The sequence below is a fragment of the Nyctereutes procyonoides genome, unplaced genomic scaffold (genome assembly GCF_905146905.1).
Source record: "Nyctereutes procyonoides isolate TBG_1078 unplaced genomic scaffold, NYPRO_anot_genome, whole genome shotgun sequence".
NCBI classification, from domain to species: domain Eukaryota; kingdom Metazoa; phylum Chordata; class Mammalia; order Carnivora; family Canidae; genus Nyctereutes; species Nyctereutes procyonoides.
Window position 1 is genome coordinate 5,139,432 of NW_026575159.1, and position 17,892 is coordinate 5,157,323.

The following is a 17,892-nucleotide window of genomic DNA, read 5'->3' on the forward strand; positions in this document are numbered from 1 at the left end:
TTTTATGATATTCAATCACCACACTCAATTTTTTTTAAAGATTTTATTTATTTAGTCATGACAGACACACGGAGAGAGGCAGAGCTACAGAGAGAGGGAGAAACAGGCTCCCCTCAGGGAACCCAATGTGGGATTCAGTCCCTGGGACTTGGGATCATGCCCTGAGCCGAAGGCTGATGCTCAACCACTGAGCCACCCAGGTGTCCCACCACCACACTCAATTTTAGAACATTTTTATTACCTCAGAAAAGAATTCCTAACCCTTAGACATTACACCCAATTTTCTCAATCCTCCCAGCCCTAATTTACCTCCATCTTTATGGATTTGCCTATTCCGGATCTTTCTCAGAGTAATACATGTGGTCATTTGTGACCAGTTTTATTCACCAAACATAGTATTTTCAAGGTTCATCCACGTTATTCCATGTATATTAGTACTTCACTTCTTTTTGTGGCTAAATAATATTCCATTATATAGTATATACATTGTATTCATCCATTTACCAATCATGGGCATTTAGATTGTTTTCAATGTTTTGACTGTTATGAATAATATAGCTATGAAAATTCATGTATGGTTATAATTTAGTTTTAAAATTAATCTGAGAGATGCCTTAGTCAGCCCCCCAAATTAATTTTATGAATAAATAAGTTTGCATGAGATTAAATTTTTAAAATTTAGTTGTTAATAGAAAATTTAAGTTCCCACTAAGTAATATATTGACTTGTTTCCATGTTCATCTTACTTTTAGGTTACAATTGGTAGCTACCCCTGTATTGTAGAAGAAAGTAGTGACAATTCCATTAGATGTCATATTGACCCTCAAAACTCAATGAATGTTGGCATCAGGGAAATTGTCACAGTAACTGTCTACAACCTGGGCACTGCTCTCAATACACTGTCTAGTGAATTTGATAGGCGATTTGTGCTTTTGCCAAACATCAACATGGTGTTGCCAAATGCAGGATCAACTACAGGAATGACAAGAGTGACTGTAAGAGGCTCTGGATTTGCAGCTTCTCCTGCAGGTGTAGAAGTCTTCATGGGTCATTTTCCCTGTAAAGTTCTATCAGTAAATTATACAGCCATTGAATGTGAAACATCTCCTGCTCCCCAACAGCTTGTGAAAGTGGATCTTCTAATCCATGGTGTGCCTGCCCAGTGTCAGGGAAATTGCAGCTTTTCATACTTAGAAAGCATCACTGCTTTTGTAACAAGAGTCTTTCCAAACTTTATCAAAGGACCTGTAGAAGTTCTTATTGAAGGAGAAGGTTTTGGCACTATCTTGGAGGACATTGCTGTGTTCATTGGAAACCAACAGTTCAGAGCTATGGACGTTAATGAAAATAATGTCACTGTTCTTGTGGGTCCTCTCCCAGCTGGACTTCATTCTCTTGGTGTTGTGGTAGGAAGTAAAGGCTTGGCTCTGGGAAACCTTACTGTTAGCAGCCCTGCCATAGCATCTGTCACACCAACTTCTGGCAGCATTGCTGGGGGAACTACTTTGATGATCACAGGAAATGGCTTCGACCCAGGCAACACCACAGTCACTGTTGGGTATGAACCTTGTGAAATTATCTCTGTCAACTCTAGTGAAGTCTACTGCTGTACCCCAGCAGGAACAGCTGGAAGGGTCAGTGTGAAGATCTTTGTTAATGAAGTTGCTTACCCACCTCTGTCATTTACGTATGCCTTGGAAGATACTCCACTTCTCAGAGAACTTGTCCCAAATACAGGTATTCCAATACCTTCCTTTTCTTGTTTGTCTCGATACAGTGTTGCCAGCAATATTTATTAGTGTCTAATTGGAATAATAATGTGTTCTTAGACAATCCACTAAACACAATAAATAAATGGGATTTGAGTTCAGTGTAGTTTCAATTTTGTGATTATTTTTTACACATTCTTGGGATAATATTTTTAGTCAAATTCCAACTTCTATTTTGAAACAAAATCCATTAATTTGACCTATATTTCAAGATGAGGAAGAAATAGATGGGTATCTATGAATTAAAATTAATAATTAATGTGATTAATGTTGATATGGCATGGGAAACAGCTGTTTAAATTCAGAAGTAGGTTACTAAACATTGAGAGTTTTTCTGTATCTCTTATTTCCATGAAACTACAGTTAATACTAACTTATTGACTCAAAAGAGTTTTTTTAAGGAGATAATTGGCTCATTCAGATGGAAAAAATATTATAAATAAGATTTACTTGGTGATTTAGCATAACTCATTTTTCTAAGCTAAGAATAGATTGAGATGTCTTCCTAATTTTATGTCATTATTCCATAGTGTTTCTGATCATATTTAAGCTGCTGGAATGCTTATCATCTACATGATGAATTCTGGAGAACTAGCTATAGTGTACTGATGAGAACATGGCCTTGATGCCTAGGTTCAAATCTCAGTCCTTCTACTCTACAGTGATGCAACTTTGGACCAAGATTTTTAAATATTAGTTTCCTTATACATGCATGTACCATGAGGTTGGTATCGTACCTACCTCATGGTACATGCATGTAGAATTAAAGATTCTTCATGCATGAAGATTAAAGAAGTTCATTTGTATAATGTAACTTAGAATGGCAACTTTAATGAAGAACTAATGTTAGCCTTTTAAAGTCTTTTTTAACTTACATTACCAGAAAATGTGGTCAGGTTTGGGTAAGGTGTATTCTCTCTCTTTAAGAAATTTGCTATTGAAATTTCCTTTGATACATCAAGTTTTCTCATTTAGAAGATATTTGCAAAAGACATATCAGATAAAGGGCTAGTTTCCAAGATCTATAAAGAACTTATTTAACTCAACACCAAAGAAACAATCCAATCATGAAATGGGCAAAAGACATGAACAGAAATCTCACAGAGCAAGACAGAGACATGGCCAACACGCACATGAGAAAATACTCTACTATCTTACATCTAATTATTTACCTATCATAATCTATTTATCAGTATATATCAAAAATATTTAAATTAAGAAAAATCATCCTCAAAAGAGTTGTCAATATTGGGAAAGACTAAAAATAAAAAGAAATACTAAGCCCCTTCCCTAAAATATACTCCAACCCACCACCCCTGCTCAAACTTTCATACTTCCTGATTCTAAATCTCTCTTCTCTTTTTCCCTCATCTCCACTGACCTGAATAATCATTAACAAGAACAATAGAATAACAATACAGGGGAACAGACCAAAGGGCTGGAAAATAATGAATGCTGAGATAACTTATAGTAAGTAGACTATAGATTGTAACATATAGTATAGCCAAAGTTTGTGTTTTGTTAATATTTATATTAGCTTTAAAATACCAGATATCATCTTGTTTATGGAAGTAATTAGGTTTTTCTTTTTTTAATATTTTATTTATTTATTTATGAGAAACACAGAGAGAAAGAGAGAGAGAGAGGCAGAGACACAGGCAGAAGGAGAAGCAGGCTCCATGCAGGGAGCCTGATGTGGGATTCTAACCCAGGTCCCCAGTATTACGCCCTGGGCCGAAGGCAGGAGCTAAAATGCTGAGCCACCCAGGGATCCCCAGGTTTATCTTTAAATGCATGCAAAATTACTAGAATTTAGATATATTGTTTGCTTTTTTTTTTTTTTTTAAGGTCCACCAGGAACCAAAATTCAAATCATTGGATCTAACTTTGGAATTGATATCTTGGAAATTTCAGTGAAGATAGACAACACTCCATGTAATGTAACCATGGTCAATGATAGTGTATTGCAATGCATCATTGGAGATCATGCTGGTGGCACTTTTCCTGTTATGATGCATCATAAGACAAAAGGCTTTGCTGTGTCCACGGTTTTATTTGAGTACCCACTTACTATTCAGAATATTCATCCGAGCCAAGGTAGTCATGAATTTGCAGAAACCTACAAATATTTTTATTGTTTCAGTAAACACTTATTTAGAAAAAAAAAATTCTTTAAACACTGCTAAAACTTGTAGTTCCTATAACACATTAAAAATATTTTTATGTATCACATAAGCATGCATATCTATCAGTTAAGCATCTCTAAATATTCACTTACTGCCTATATTTCTCTTTGTTATATAATTAACTTCAAATTTAATCCTACTTAAAATGTCCAGATTATATGTGAAATTTTTTTTATAAAATCATGTTTAGACATCACAGTCTCTAATTATGAATACTTAAGTGTTTTTTAATTTGAAAATTATTTTAATGGTTAAACTCCTTAAGAAAGTATAACCGATGTGGTCCTCTTTAAATAGTAATTTTACATTCATGTTTTGACTAATCTGAAATTCTTTTTGACATCTCTCTTAAATTTTAGTTTCTAGAAGTAGTTTATTTTTTAAAGATTTTATTTATTTATTTATTTATTTATTTATTTATTTATTTATTTGAAAGAGAGAAAGAGAGACAAAGCAAGAGAGGGAGAGAATGAGTGAGGGGAGGGACACAGAAGCAGACTCCCCACTGAGCAGGGAGCCTGATGTGGGCCTCGATCCCAGGACCCCAGGATCATGACCTGGGCCATAGGCAGCTGCTTAATCAACTAGCCATTCAGGTGCCCGCCTAGAAGTAGTTTAAATAAATGATTGGATGGAACATTTATTCAGTAAAAGTTTTAGAATCCTATAATCAAAAGAGATTCTGTTGCATTAATATAGCATAATATAACATAGTATAATATAATATAATAAAGTATAATGCAATATGTAACTTCAATTTTAAGAATTGTTTCATTTAGTGTAACTTACTTCCAATTCAGGTTTTAAAATATATACAGAGAGGAGTTTTTTCTTTTCATTAGCTGTTTTTCCTTTTTGTATGTCTTCACTAGGGAGTTTCGGTGGTGGTCAGACCATGACTGTGACAGGCACTGGGTTTAATCCAGAAACCTCAATTATATTAGTGTGTGGCTCAGAATGCGCAATTGACAGGCTGAAATCTGATTGTACAACACTATTATGTAAAATTCCACACAATGATGGTGAGTAGTCAGAAAAAAAGAATTGCAGTTTTTGAGAAATGATTAATGTTAAAGCAATCAGAGTCTAAATTTCTCCTTCTGAGTTTTTGTTTTGGGGAGCAATTGAATCACCTTGATAACCATCTTGATTCTAAACAATTTCTTTAGAACTTTGTTTCTAGGTTTGTATGTCTTTCAAGATTCATAACATTTGGGTTAGGTTGAATTATTTATAATAAATTGTGGTTTTTTAATTTATCTCATAAATGGAGCATGCCAAATGGAGAACACATTTTTAATTTCTACTGAACTCTTAGTTTCCATTAAAGATAGGATAGCGTAACGGTTATGAGTGCAGACCCTGGTAATGCATTGCCAAAATTCAGACCCAAGCTGTGCCTTTGGATGGGTTTTTTAACTTCTCCAAGCCTCAGTGTTTCCTCCCCTGTACAGTGAGAATAATCATCTTCACTTACTTTATAGGATTTTGTAATGTTTAATAACTTAATGTGTGCAAAGAGGATGGAATGATATCTGAGACATGATATGTGATTTGCTGCTGTTATTATTACTCTTATTTATTTTCATTTACTGGTTAAAATCCCAGGCTCTCAGGAGCCCCCAAATCTCATTTTACCACTTACTATGCAACATCAGCTAAGTAACTAAACTCTGTTTCAGTTTGTCCATTTATTAAATGGAGATATTATTAACCCTAATTCTTTAGTTATTATGAAATTTAAATATCTGGCATGAGTGGGGAGGGGCAGAGAGAGAAGCAGATTCGCTGCTGAGCAGGGAGCCGGATGTGGGACTTGGGGTGGGGCTCGATCCCAGGACCCTGGGATCATGACTTGAGCCGAAGGAAGATGCTTAACCACTGAGCCACCCAGTGGTTTCTTTTCTGGCTTCTTAAAGAATATTGAAGAAAATATAATATTTTTTATGAATCAGCTTATTTATACTTTCAACATCAGTTTATATGCTGATTTTTTTAAAAAATGCAACAGTGCTGTCAAGATTTGTCAAGGCTTTTGGGTTGTCTTAATGCCAGCTCTGCTTCTTCTTTGTACTTTTGTGCTGGGTGTCTGTGATATTTCTGTCTCTTACCTTGCTTCCAGCTGTCACCAGTATGCATGCCTTAGCAGTTCCTCCTTTCCTGCTCTGATTCACAATGTTGTATCCTATAGGCTGGAACCCTACACAGGGAGGTCTGCAAAATTGTCTACAGTATGAGGCTCCAAGGAAGGATCTAAGTGTTTTTTTCCCTTTGATAATGTGCATGAACTTTGTGATGTTTTTGGCTATTGCTAGAGATCCTTATTACTTGACATATAGCCTGTGTATATTGGAAGTGATTTCAGGAAAAGGAAGATGTTATTGAAAGTATTTGGGGGTTTTGGAAATGAATAAAGGCCTGATGGCCCAACTATTCTCAATTCAGTCCTTCTCTCCTAGGCAGAGGACCTGAGCAAATGTGTGAAGTGAGTGTGGTCAATGGGAAGGATTTGTCACATTCCACGACTCCTTTTACATATACTATGTCACTGACACCACTCATCTCCGAAATATATCCGAAGAGAGGCAGTACAGCAGGGGGCACCAGACTTACAATCATGGGATCAGGCTTCAGGTACTGTCTTCGCATACACATACATCAGCAAATAGATGCAAGCTCACACCATTACTCCTGCCTTCTCATATGCAAGACCGGTGCTTAAATATAGTCATGTAATGTGTACCCATCTGCTCAGAAGTCATGCGTGAGGCACACCATAGTACTAATAGCTAACATTTATCCAGTACTTCATGTCAGGCACTTCTTACCCCATGGAAACTTCCTGCCTTACCCTCTTAGATATTTTTATCCCATTTTATGGTTAGGAGACTGAAATTAGAGAGGTTAAATAATTTGCCTCAAATCCTAGTCAGATCCTAAGAATAAATCACATCTTATGCTTCCCTCACCATCTCATCACCAACCATGATCTGCTTCACTGGGTCAATGAAACATGTCTTCATACATCATATCCATTCATTGTAGCTGGCCAGATTCCTTCTTCCTAAACATATTCATTATTTGGCTCAAATTTATGTACTGCACTGTCATCATTCTTCAAGTGGATAAGGCTGACTTCAAAACCTCAGTTCATCTAAATCATAAAGGACCATTTTAATTCCTCAAGTACATAATTTCTCAAGACCTTGAACTTGCATTTTAACGTGGATATTAAATTCTAAAGTCTTTGAATGTGGTGAAAATATCACATAAACAAAGGGATCCCTGAAAGTCTCTTTAAAAATTAGCTTTTTAGTGACTAACAAAGAATCTCTCAATAAATTTAACCCAGACAGTTTTCTTCCAACACTGGAAGGTCTGCTAATTTGTACAGTTTTATTTCCTGGCTGCTTAAACCCTTTGTTTACTTTTTTCTCAACAAATATTTTGAAGTTTTACTACTGAACAAAGTGTCAATCTGCACTTTGATGGATCAGAGAGTAAGATCATTATTTTTGCAATAATGCATATCAGTTATAGGGTTTGACAGTGGGAACTAGAAATTTGAGAAAAAAACAACGATGTTTCCTCCCTTTTTCTTTACAGTGAAAATGTGCAAGATGTTCTCATCACCATAGCTGAAGCCAAATGTGATGTTGAGTATTCCAACAAGACGTATATCATCTGTATGACAAGTGCCCATAGCCCTTCAGGGTGGGCTCCAGTGCATGTCAACATCAGAAGCCTTGGCATGGCCAAACTGGTAAAAGTGCTGTTGAATGTGGTAATCATAGCAACAAAAAATAGGGGAAAAAATAAAAAATAGAAAGGCATTATGGGATATGAAGTAATTGGTAATGGACTTTTTACTTTGTTAATGTCTCCAAAAAAATAACTGAGATGTAACCATACTAAATTTAAAGTTAACATATTTTTGTTGCTTATTACTAACATTTTATGATTTCAAGTTTTTATTTAATCTGGATTCCAAGATAATTGGTAATTAATTTTTTACTTTATTATTATTGTGAAATAAACCAATAGGCAGCTATAACATAAAGTAGATTATACTTTACTACTAATGAAAATGTTTACTGGTTTAGATTTCTTCTTTTTTGAGAAATTGAATGAAGAATTCTGATAACTCTCAATTTAAAAGTCTTTCCTGTTTTATTACAGGATGATCCTGACTTCCTGTATGTTGATGCTTGGTCCTCCAACTTCTCATGGGGAGGAAAATCTCCCCCAGAGGAAGGGTCTTTAGTTGTTATTACAAAAGGACAGACAGTTTTGCTGGATCAAAATACACCTATTCTGAAAATGTTGCTTATTCAGGGTAAATTTCTGAAAGTCTGCTTATTAGATTCTATCTATGGTATATTTTTGTGAAGTAAATTTAATTAAAACTCATGAACATCCATAGTGGTATGATGTTTTTAATGCAAGGTGGAGTACTGTGTACTTTAAATGGAGCATTAGAATCTGATGTGCTATGCAGATATTTAGTGTATCATAACCAGAATCTTTTAATTAAATAGGATAGAACATATCAGAATGTCTTGCATTCTTATGGGTAAGCATCATTCAAAGTTATATGTTGTTTTAGGAAACTTTTGTTTTAATAATGTATGTATGAGTATGCACATATGTGCTTATGCACTTGTGGTGGATCACAACAGTGAAAGGAATATCACATTTAGAAAAAAACTGGCATAGTGGGAACCAGGGGTTATAAAATTATAGAGATTTGCTAAATTGTATACTAAATGACTCCCCGGCTCCCATTGGATGCCAGCTGTGATTCTCACCTTTGCCTTTGAGCCTGCTTTCATTGTAGTTGGGGTTCTCTCTGCTTCTTGATGTTCTGTTATTACTATAGAAGACTAACTAAGTAGAACTGTTACAATTGCATGTTAAAGAGATAGATTGGCAAGAGTAAAATGCTTTGGGCTTTCATGTATAAACCTTGCCATAATGGTTTTAGCTGCTCAAAGACCTTTATATTTTGTTTTGGTTTTAACTTCTGTGATAATAGCAGTGTTTCATTTATTTGAAGTTATTAACTATTGGACCTTTGGATAAGTAGAATTTTACTGTTCACACATTTACATCAGTCTCATAAAAATATATCTTAGCACATTCTTTAATAATGCCAATCAGGCCATAGGTGTTACTAGTGCAAATTAGGGGATAAAAGTTCAGAGGTAATGTCAGCAGTATTTTTTAATATTTTATTTAAATTCAGTTTGCCAACATATAGTATAACACCCGGTGCTCATTCTATCAAGTGCCCTCTCCTTAGTGCCTTCCTTGTGCCCAGTTACCCCATCTCCCCACTCTCCTCCCCTTCTGCAATCCTTTGTTTCACAGAGTTAAGAGTTTCTCATGGTTTGTCGGTAATGTCAGCATTATAATGATTTCTATAAAAAAATACTTTTCTTTAATTTTAATTGTTTTGGCTCTTAATTTATATTTTGAGGCCTTGTGTTTATGGAAGTTTAATTCATTTTAGGGGCACTCTTTAAACGCACTGAAACTAACAATGATCAAAACAATCTGCCTAGGGATTTCCTTTTCTATCAACTCCTGGGACTTCTCTGAAGTTTTTATATTTTATGTTGCCTAATAAGTGAAGTTAAGTGAAATGCATAATGATAGCAGATTTAATTTCAATTAATTTCTAATTTAATTAATTTTAATAAATTTTTAAGTCTCATTAAATAAATAGCATTGAATAATAATTTCCTTGTGTTGTATTTCAAAATTGTGTGGTTCATAGGTGGAACTCTAATATTTGATGAAGCTGATATTGAACTGCAGGCAGAAAATATTCTAATTACAGACGGAGGCATTCTTCAGGTATATAAGAGAACCTAATATATAATCATCGCTAAACTCTATTTCTTTATAAAATATTATGTGTAAAATGATAGTTAATTATAACAAACTCTCATAGGTTTACCATTACACAGGTCTCTATTATTGGTCTAAAATCCTTTTTCTGGGGGAAACGTTTTCCAGAGTATTCTTGTGCTTTTAATGGAAAGATAATAGTGAATTATAATAGAGCAGAATTTTAAATAGAACAGAAAAAAAATAATTCGGAGAGATGGCTAAAGTCATTCAGTATTCTTTCCAAAGATCTGACAGGTATACTTGGCTGACTAGAAAATTAAAGGTTTATCTTTCATAAGAAAGGAACTGAGGAATGGACAATTGGTTTCTCAAAGGAAAGGATGACTTCTGCAGGGTTAGAATTGTGGATATTGAGTTTTAACTTTTTGAATGATGCTTGTGAAATCACTTGCAGATTGGGACAGAAGCATCCCCCTTTCAACACAGGGCAGTCATTACTTTGCATGGACACCTGCGATCTCCTGAGCTCCCAGTATATGGCGCCAAAACTCTGGCTGTCCGAGAGGGAATCCTGGATCTGCATGGTAGGGCAGCCAAAAGGGCTCAGGGAATTGGCCTAGGAGATACTAGCCAGAAAACCAGAGATAATTCTCCTAATAATTATCTCTAAATGAAAACTTGCCAGATTCCTCCTGTCTTTATGTGTCCCCTCTTTATCCAAAGCCTGTCAGCCCCTCACACTACCAAGACTTGCAACCAAGTTCACTTCTAGCAAAAAACCTTCTGGGTCTTCTCTACACTCTTCTGCTTATTCCTTTCCATTTGTTCCCATAACACCTTTTGCGTATTTTTGCGCTTACCACTGTACATAGTGATTGTTTACTGCATTCATTTATCTGTATAAAAAGGCATTAAGTCTGGAAGCAGAGGACTATAACTTCTTATATTTGTATTTTAAAATAGGCTCTTTCTAAAATATACGTTTATAGTTATAGTTTTACATAACTATATTCTGGAAATTTATCAGCATATAAAAATGATTATGGTCATGTGTGAAGTATCAGTGTTACTTATTTAAAGGAAGCATGGTGTGAGTCCTTTTTATATTAAAGCCTTCTATATTGCAATAATCTGTTTCTTTTATAAATTTAGAACGTATAAACATCCCTATTATGATGATAACTGTCATCCTGCATTGTGCTAAATAAATATCCTAATATAATTTTCAGAAATTTACACATTTCATTTGTCTCTAGATTATCAATTTAAGTGATTTCTATCAACAATGGCAAAGATCATAGGCTTCTGCCCGTTTTAACAATAGTATCACACCATGTTTATATTGTGTTCCTATAAAGAAAATTGTTTTAAGTAGAGTGTATCATTGCAGGCAGATGTTTTTTCAGTTTTCTAGACCTACACATGTTACCATAAACCTAACTGTTAGTTTTATAAAGCAAGTATTCTAAATATTTCTTTTTCTTTTTTGAGAAAGGTATAAAATCTAACATCTAATGAACCTTCCCCAAATTTATTCAATCCAGGCAAATATTTAAAATGCATAAAACTCTCACTATGCAAGAAAATGAATCTTTAGAAATACTTAGTTTATATGTTGGCTCCAGGTCTGCCTGTTTCTGTGATCTGGACTCATCTGGCTCATACTGCAAAGGCAGGGGAAAGAACTTTGATTTTACAAGAAGCAGTAACTTGGAAACCAGGAGATAAGATTGTAATTGCAAGCACAGGTCACAGGTATGATGTCTTCTGTGTATGATAATTTTAATTTAGAACAGAGATTTTTTTAAAACTATGTAAAAGAGGGATGATTCAGAAGGTCCACAACTATTTGATCAAAATTTGAAAGCTCTAATAAAGAAATATGAACAGCCAAGTACGTATTTGCCAAATGTTAACACTGGGTTGAACACCAGTGTGTTGTTTTCACTGATTAATTTACAATAAGGAAAAGTAATTTGAGTTTATAGAATGTATACTAATGAAATACTTTAGTTGTTTTTCACAGTTAGATTCTCATGTAAGATTTTGCTTGAAAAAAGCATTGTCAAAAGTCATTTAGAAACCTCTGACTTAGAGCTTAGCTAAATACATTAATGAATGCAAAAAATGTAAATGAACTGCTTTATTTGGGGTTGCCAAAGAACATGGTTGAAAGCAGCCAGCAAACTCTTTCATATCTTACAGTCTTGGCAGTGGTTCCCATGGAGCAGGATTGTTAGTAATGATTGGATCAAAGAGAAAAAAAAATTTTAAAGATTTATTTATTTATAATAGACATAGAGAGAGAGGCAGAGACACAGGAGGAGGGAGAAACAGGCTCCATGCCGGGAGCCCGACGTGGGACTCGATCCCGGGACTAGAGGATCGCGCCCTGGGCCAAAGGCAGGTGCTAAACCGCTGAGCCACCCAGGGATCCCCAAAGAGAAGAATTATTATAGAATGAGTGATGATTAATATGACCTTTTATATGTCTGACATTTTACAATTGAAACAGTTTATGACCTTTAATTTGTGCTTAATCATATGCATTAACAAATAAGAAATAAAAGGAGCAAAAGTAATATAGCTACACCGAGAATATTGGTAGGGAAAGGGAGCAAGAAGAGCTTTATTTTTTTGCTTTATTGTTCAAATTATGGGTAATAGCAAAATTGGATACGGTTATGCATATCAGGTAACAAATAGTAATTTATGATAAGAAACAGCTAAATTATGTTAAGGTCATGACTCAATTTAGAATTAAAATTCAAGATGGCATTTTGAGTTTGCCATTTTCCAAGTTAAAAATAGACTTGTAGATGTTAGAAAGAATTAAATATATACTTGGCTTTATAAGTGCCCTTTTATTTCTGCCTTTGAAAGAAATTTTAATTACATAATGGCAAAATAAAAAGCAGCAAAATGACAGGGCTTAGTAATAAAATAGGAAGTTCTCATTTATAGCTCTTCTATATGAAATTAAAGGCTAAGTTTGTAATTTAGCTGAGCAATATTTAGTTTTAAGAAACCAAAATTAAGAAATTTCCCACCAAATTTAATCCACTGTTCACTATTTCATTTGTAAGTTGTATTTGAGAATTTGTAAAGCAAGTGGTTGAGAATACTGCTTCTAAAATTAGTCAGCCTGGGTCCACCTCTCAACAATATCACTTACGAGTGCTGTAGCTATAAGGTTTCGTCTCTTTGTGCTTCAGTAAAACTGGAATGCTATTAGTGTCTATTTCAGAATTACTGTAAGAATTAGATGAGTTAGTATGCATAAGTACTTAGAGTGGAACTGGCTGAAAGTAAATACTGTATAAATGTTAGATATTTAAAAAATAGATATTACAAAGGAATCAAAAGTGTATTTAGGTGTACAGAACATAAAAAAATACTTTGCAGAACCTTCTCTAAAGAAATCTCTGTATCATCCAAATCCAAGAGAATTTGGGAGAGATGAGCCTTTTCCATACCACCTGTGGGATCTTGTACTATTGATATGCCCTCAATTCCCCCTGGCTTCCTTTCCCTACAGTTCCTTTCCTGGGTCTTTTTGGGGTTGTGGATTTCTGCATCCACTCACTATCATGAAAAACAACTTTATTCTCCTGTTTTCTAGACACTTCCATTTTATCTTTTAATTTTTTAATTTTTTAAAAAGAGATTATTTTTTACAGAGAGAGAGAGAGCTGAGGGTGGGGAGGGGCAAAGGGAGAGGGAGAGAGAGTCACAGGCAGACTCTGTGCTAAGTGTGAAGCCTGATTTGGGGTTCAGTCTCACAACCTTGAGATCACAACCTGAGCCAAAATCAAGAGTCAGACACTTAACTGACTGTGCCACCCAGGTGCCCCCATCTGTCTTTTAAAAAAAAAATTACTAAATTGCCTAAATATTATACTCATTTTTTTCATTGGATTTTTGTTAGCCATTTTTTCCCCTTAAACCCTTGCAGTCTAATTTTGATCTTCCCAAAACCTCCCAGTGACTTTCTTACTACCAGAGTCCTTCATTTCCTGCACATCACCAAGTCCTTTGGGTTCTGCCCTTGTAATGTCTCTTCCATTGTCTTTCCATGCTCTCAGTTTAATTTAGACACCTGGAATTTAGACATCAGCTCCCTATCTGGACTACATTCCTCTATTTTCTCCCCCTCACGAATTCATTCTGCATTAATTTGTTGAATCAAACACTGTTACTGAGTTGTGACAGGTACTGTACGAAGTGCTCAGCATACAAATGACTTAATCTCTAGGTGCCTTACCTGGAGGAGCAGCCAGGTAGCAGAAAGAACACAGAAGCAGACAGTATGGCAGTAGCAGACTTGATGGGACCACAGTGTGGGAACAGGGCGCACTGACAGGGCGTCAGACAGAATGTACTGGGAATCCAGAAGAAAGGCTAGGAAAAGTTGAGAGAGGTAGCTTTTTACCTGACAATGTGACATAGTCATTTGAATTGGTATTTAAAGAGGGAAAAAAGATTTGTTAAGAGACAGAGTCAAAAGGGAATTCAGGAAGACACAGAAATAACTCCCCTAAGCTTACCCCTGTTGACTGCACCAACCATACTTTAGTACATAATATACCAGCAGGCACTGACACATGTCTCCTGAAAGTCAGGGCACTTTCTACTTGGCATCCCTAGCTCTGTGCCTAGAAGACAGGTGGGACATTCAGCAAATATTTGCTGAATGACAAAATACATGAATGAGTATGGTAGAATTGACAAGCCCTTTGGCTGTGGCTGGACTGGATTTGGAGGTGTATTGACGAAGTGGTAGAAATAAGACCTCCTAAATTTCACCTTGGTCATTTCTTTTCCTGACTCAGGAACCTCCAACGGCCTCCCTCTGAATGGGTTTCTCAATCTGAGTGCTGCTGGCACTTTGGACCTGATAAGCCTTTCTGTGTGGGGCTGCCCTGTGTATTATAGGATGTTTAGAAATATCCTTAGTTGCACCCCACAAGATGCCAGTAGCACCCTCTGATTTGTGACCACCAAAAATGTATCCAGGCATTGCCAAATGTTTCATGGGGGTTATAATCATCCTCAGTTGAGAAACATTGAGTATGATCTTCAAAGTTATAAATGAATAGTTCTTTAAAAAAAAAAGATTTATTTATTTATTTATGATAGACACAGAGAGAGAGAGAGAGAGAGAGAGAGAGAGAGAGAGGCAGAGACACAGGAGGAGGGAGAAGCAGGCTCCATACCAGGAGCCCGACGTGGGACTCGATCCTGGGACTCCAGGATCGTGCCCTGGGCCAAAGGCAGGCGCTAAACCGCTCAGCCACCCAGGGATCCCCATGAATAGTTCTTTTAAATACCTTATAGGAATTAGTACCATTCTCTGAACAAATGTAGCATGTGGAGAATATTTATTTGAAATGCGTTTGTAAAATTTATTCAGTTATCCTAAGAGTTAAAGACAATCTTCAAATTCCTCTTTGGAATATTGTGTGACATTCAAAAATTTCCTATTTTACAGATGAAGTGTTCAGAGACCATAAGACAAATGCATCAAAATAAGATTATGTTGATTTAGATTAACTTTGAAAGTTTTTTTTTTAATTTTTTACAGACACAGTCAACAAGAGAATGAAAAGAGGACTATTGCATCTGTATCTGCTGATGGCACAAACATATTGCTAACTAATCCACTGAATTACACACACTTAGGAACCACTGTCACGCTCCCTGATGGAACCTTGTTTGAAGCGAGAGCAGAAGTTGGAATTCTTACAAGAAATATTTTAATAAGAGGATCTGATCATGTGGAGTGGAGTAACAAAATACCAGCATGTCCTGATGGATTTGACACTGGTAATTTCAGCAGCCAGAGTGTGTCAACTTAAATTGTTTCCAGACATTGCAAAAGTGTGTTCTGCGGGAACAAAATCACCCCCAGTGAAAATTGCCAGGCTAGGTTATGCTCTAGTTATAAATAAGCCCTAAATGGCAGGGATTTTTTTTTTTTATGATAGTCATACAGAGAGAGAGAGAGAGAGAGAGAGAGAGAGAGGCAGAGACACAGGCAGAGGGAGAAGCAGGCTCCATGCACCGGGAACCTGACGTGGGATTCGATCCCGGGTCTCCAGGATCGCGCCCTGGGCCAAAGGCAGGCGCCAAACCGCTGCGCCACCCAGGGATCCCAAATGGCAGGGATTTAAAATGAGAAAGATTTATTTCTCATTCATGCTGCATGTGTCCAATATGCTCATTGTAACGATTCTAGGATGTAGGCTGATGGAGGCTTCACTTCAGCATAGGCCTCTATGATCCTTTGGACAGAAGTAATGTCATGGCTGGTGAGTCAAGCAACAGGAGTTAATTACTTTGGTCCTGAAGTGACATGTGTCTCTTCCACTCAGGTGTCATTACACAGAACTGATTCCATGGCTATGCTTAACTTTCCACAGTTCTTATATGTGTGCCTATGTGTGTGTGTGCATGTGTGTATGTAGATAGGTAGGTAGGTAGTAGGTAGATAGTAGATAGATAATTTTATGTAATAACTAATATCATTATAATCAGATATGAAATTAAATACTAACAAAAGCTTAAATATAGCCTTTCCTTCAATGGGATATATGAGACAAAGCTCTCTGGATTCAGTGTCTAACAATTTACATTCTGATTCCAGTTCATGAAACCTAACTAAGATTATTCCCTGTTCCACCCAGTTATTATAGTTTTAGGACTTAAGTGACAAAATGTATATTCTAGTGCTACACAAACATAAGATTGCATTATGGTAATCCCCAAATCGTGGGGCAAAGCTTCAGAGATAATAAGACAAAATGTCCTCGTCAGCATTCATTCAACCATTAAAATATGTCTATAGTTGTATCTTTGAAAAATTCTTAAAAAAGAAAAAAGAAAAAAAAAGAAAAATTCTATAATAAGTACTTTAGGGAATGCAAAGGTAAACGAGACAAGGTACTTAACTTTCTTACTATCTAGAGAAGGAAATGATGTGAATGCAAATAATTATATCCCAGGATGAGGTTAAAATTATATATGACTAAAAAGATACAATTAGGTATGGTTGAAAATCTTAATATAATTAAAAGATTTTGCCATAGTTTTTCTTTATGATGCCTTAAAAAATATTTTTAAAGGTGAATTTACGACACAGACATGCTTCCAAGGAAAGTTTGGAGAAGAAACAGGAAGTGACCAGTTTGGAGGCTGCATTATGTTTCATGCTCCCATACCTAGTGCTAACATGGTAATTGGAAGAATAGAATATGTAGAGGTAAGAGGCATCATTGTTAACTCACAATGGTTTGTCGAAGGTTATGCATACAATAAAAAAGCACTGAACTCCCGCTGTTTGTTGTATGGTGCTTATAATCTAGTAGAGGAGACAGATAAGGAAACAGGCAAATTTGATACACCCAGTAATTCACCCATTTAATCATGCCAAAATTTTGTTTCTCAGTTTTTCTCACACCTCACATCAAATTCATCAGCAAGCTCTAACCATGCTATCCACAAGATATAATGACCTGCATCCACTGTCTCCACCACTGCCACCCAATCCCTCACCCAAGTCACCGTCCCCTCTAACCTAGATGACTATGATTTTCTCCTAACTGATCATCCTGCATCCACTCTTTTTCCAAGAGAATCTCCACACCAAAGCCAAATAAAAACTTTAAATTATGAATCAGATAATTTGATTGCTGCACTCTGTTGAATGGCTTCATATTACACCTAAAACAAAAAGCCCAAGTCCTTTCCATAGGACCCACACAATCTGTTCCCCAGATGGCCTCTGACTTTATCTTTTATCATTTTACCCTCCTTGTATTAACGGACCACATCAGGCATATTTCTGTGTCAGGTTCTTTGCACTTGCTCTTCATTATGCTTGAAATTCTCTACCAAATGCTTGTATAGTTCACATTCATTTCAAGTCAGGTGTCATCTCAAAGGTTTTCTCTCAAGAGAGGCCTTTCCTCACCCTCTATTTGAAATAACTGCCCAAACTAGTTTTCCTTTATTCACTCGTAAATCCTGACGTTTATCTATTTTCCATCTCTCCCTCTAGAACCTAAACTCAATTAGTTCCA

General features: G+C 35.9%; 1 protein-coding gene across 1 annotated transcript in view; it reads left to right on the forward strand.

Moving 5' to 3' along the window:
- Positions 1-17,892, forward strand: part of PKHD1L1 (PKHD1 like 1) — a 146,034-nt gene that overhangs the window by 65,776 nt on the left and 62,366 nt on the right. Inside the window, exons 38-48 of the mRNA XM_055314410.1 lie at positions 753-1,737; positions 3,618-3,866; positions 4,828-4,977; positions 6,415-6,589; positions 7,562-7,718; positions 8,135-8,291; positions 9,735-9,814; positions 10,266-10,395; positions 11,437-11,566; positions 15,396-15,637; positions 16,936-17,072. Of these exons, the coding sequence (XP_055170385.1) occupies positions 753-1,737; positions 3,618-3,866; positions 4,828-4,977; positions 6,415-6,589; positions 7,562-7,718; positions 8,135-8,291; positions 9,735-9,814; positions 10,266-10,395; positions 11,437-11,566; positions 15,396-15,637; positions 16,936-17,072 (2,592 nt within the window). The remainder of the gene's footprint in view (positions 1-752; positions 1,738-3,617; positions 3,867-4,827; positions 4,978-6,414; positions 6,590-7,561; positions 7,719-8,134; positions 8,292-9,734; positions 9,815-10,265; positions 10,396-11,436; positions 11,567-15,395; positions 15,638-16,935; positions 17,073-17,892) is intronic.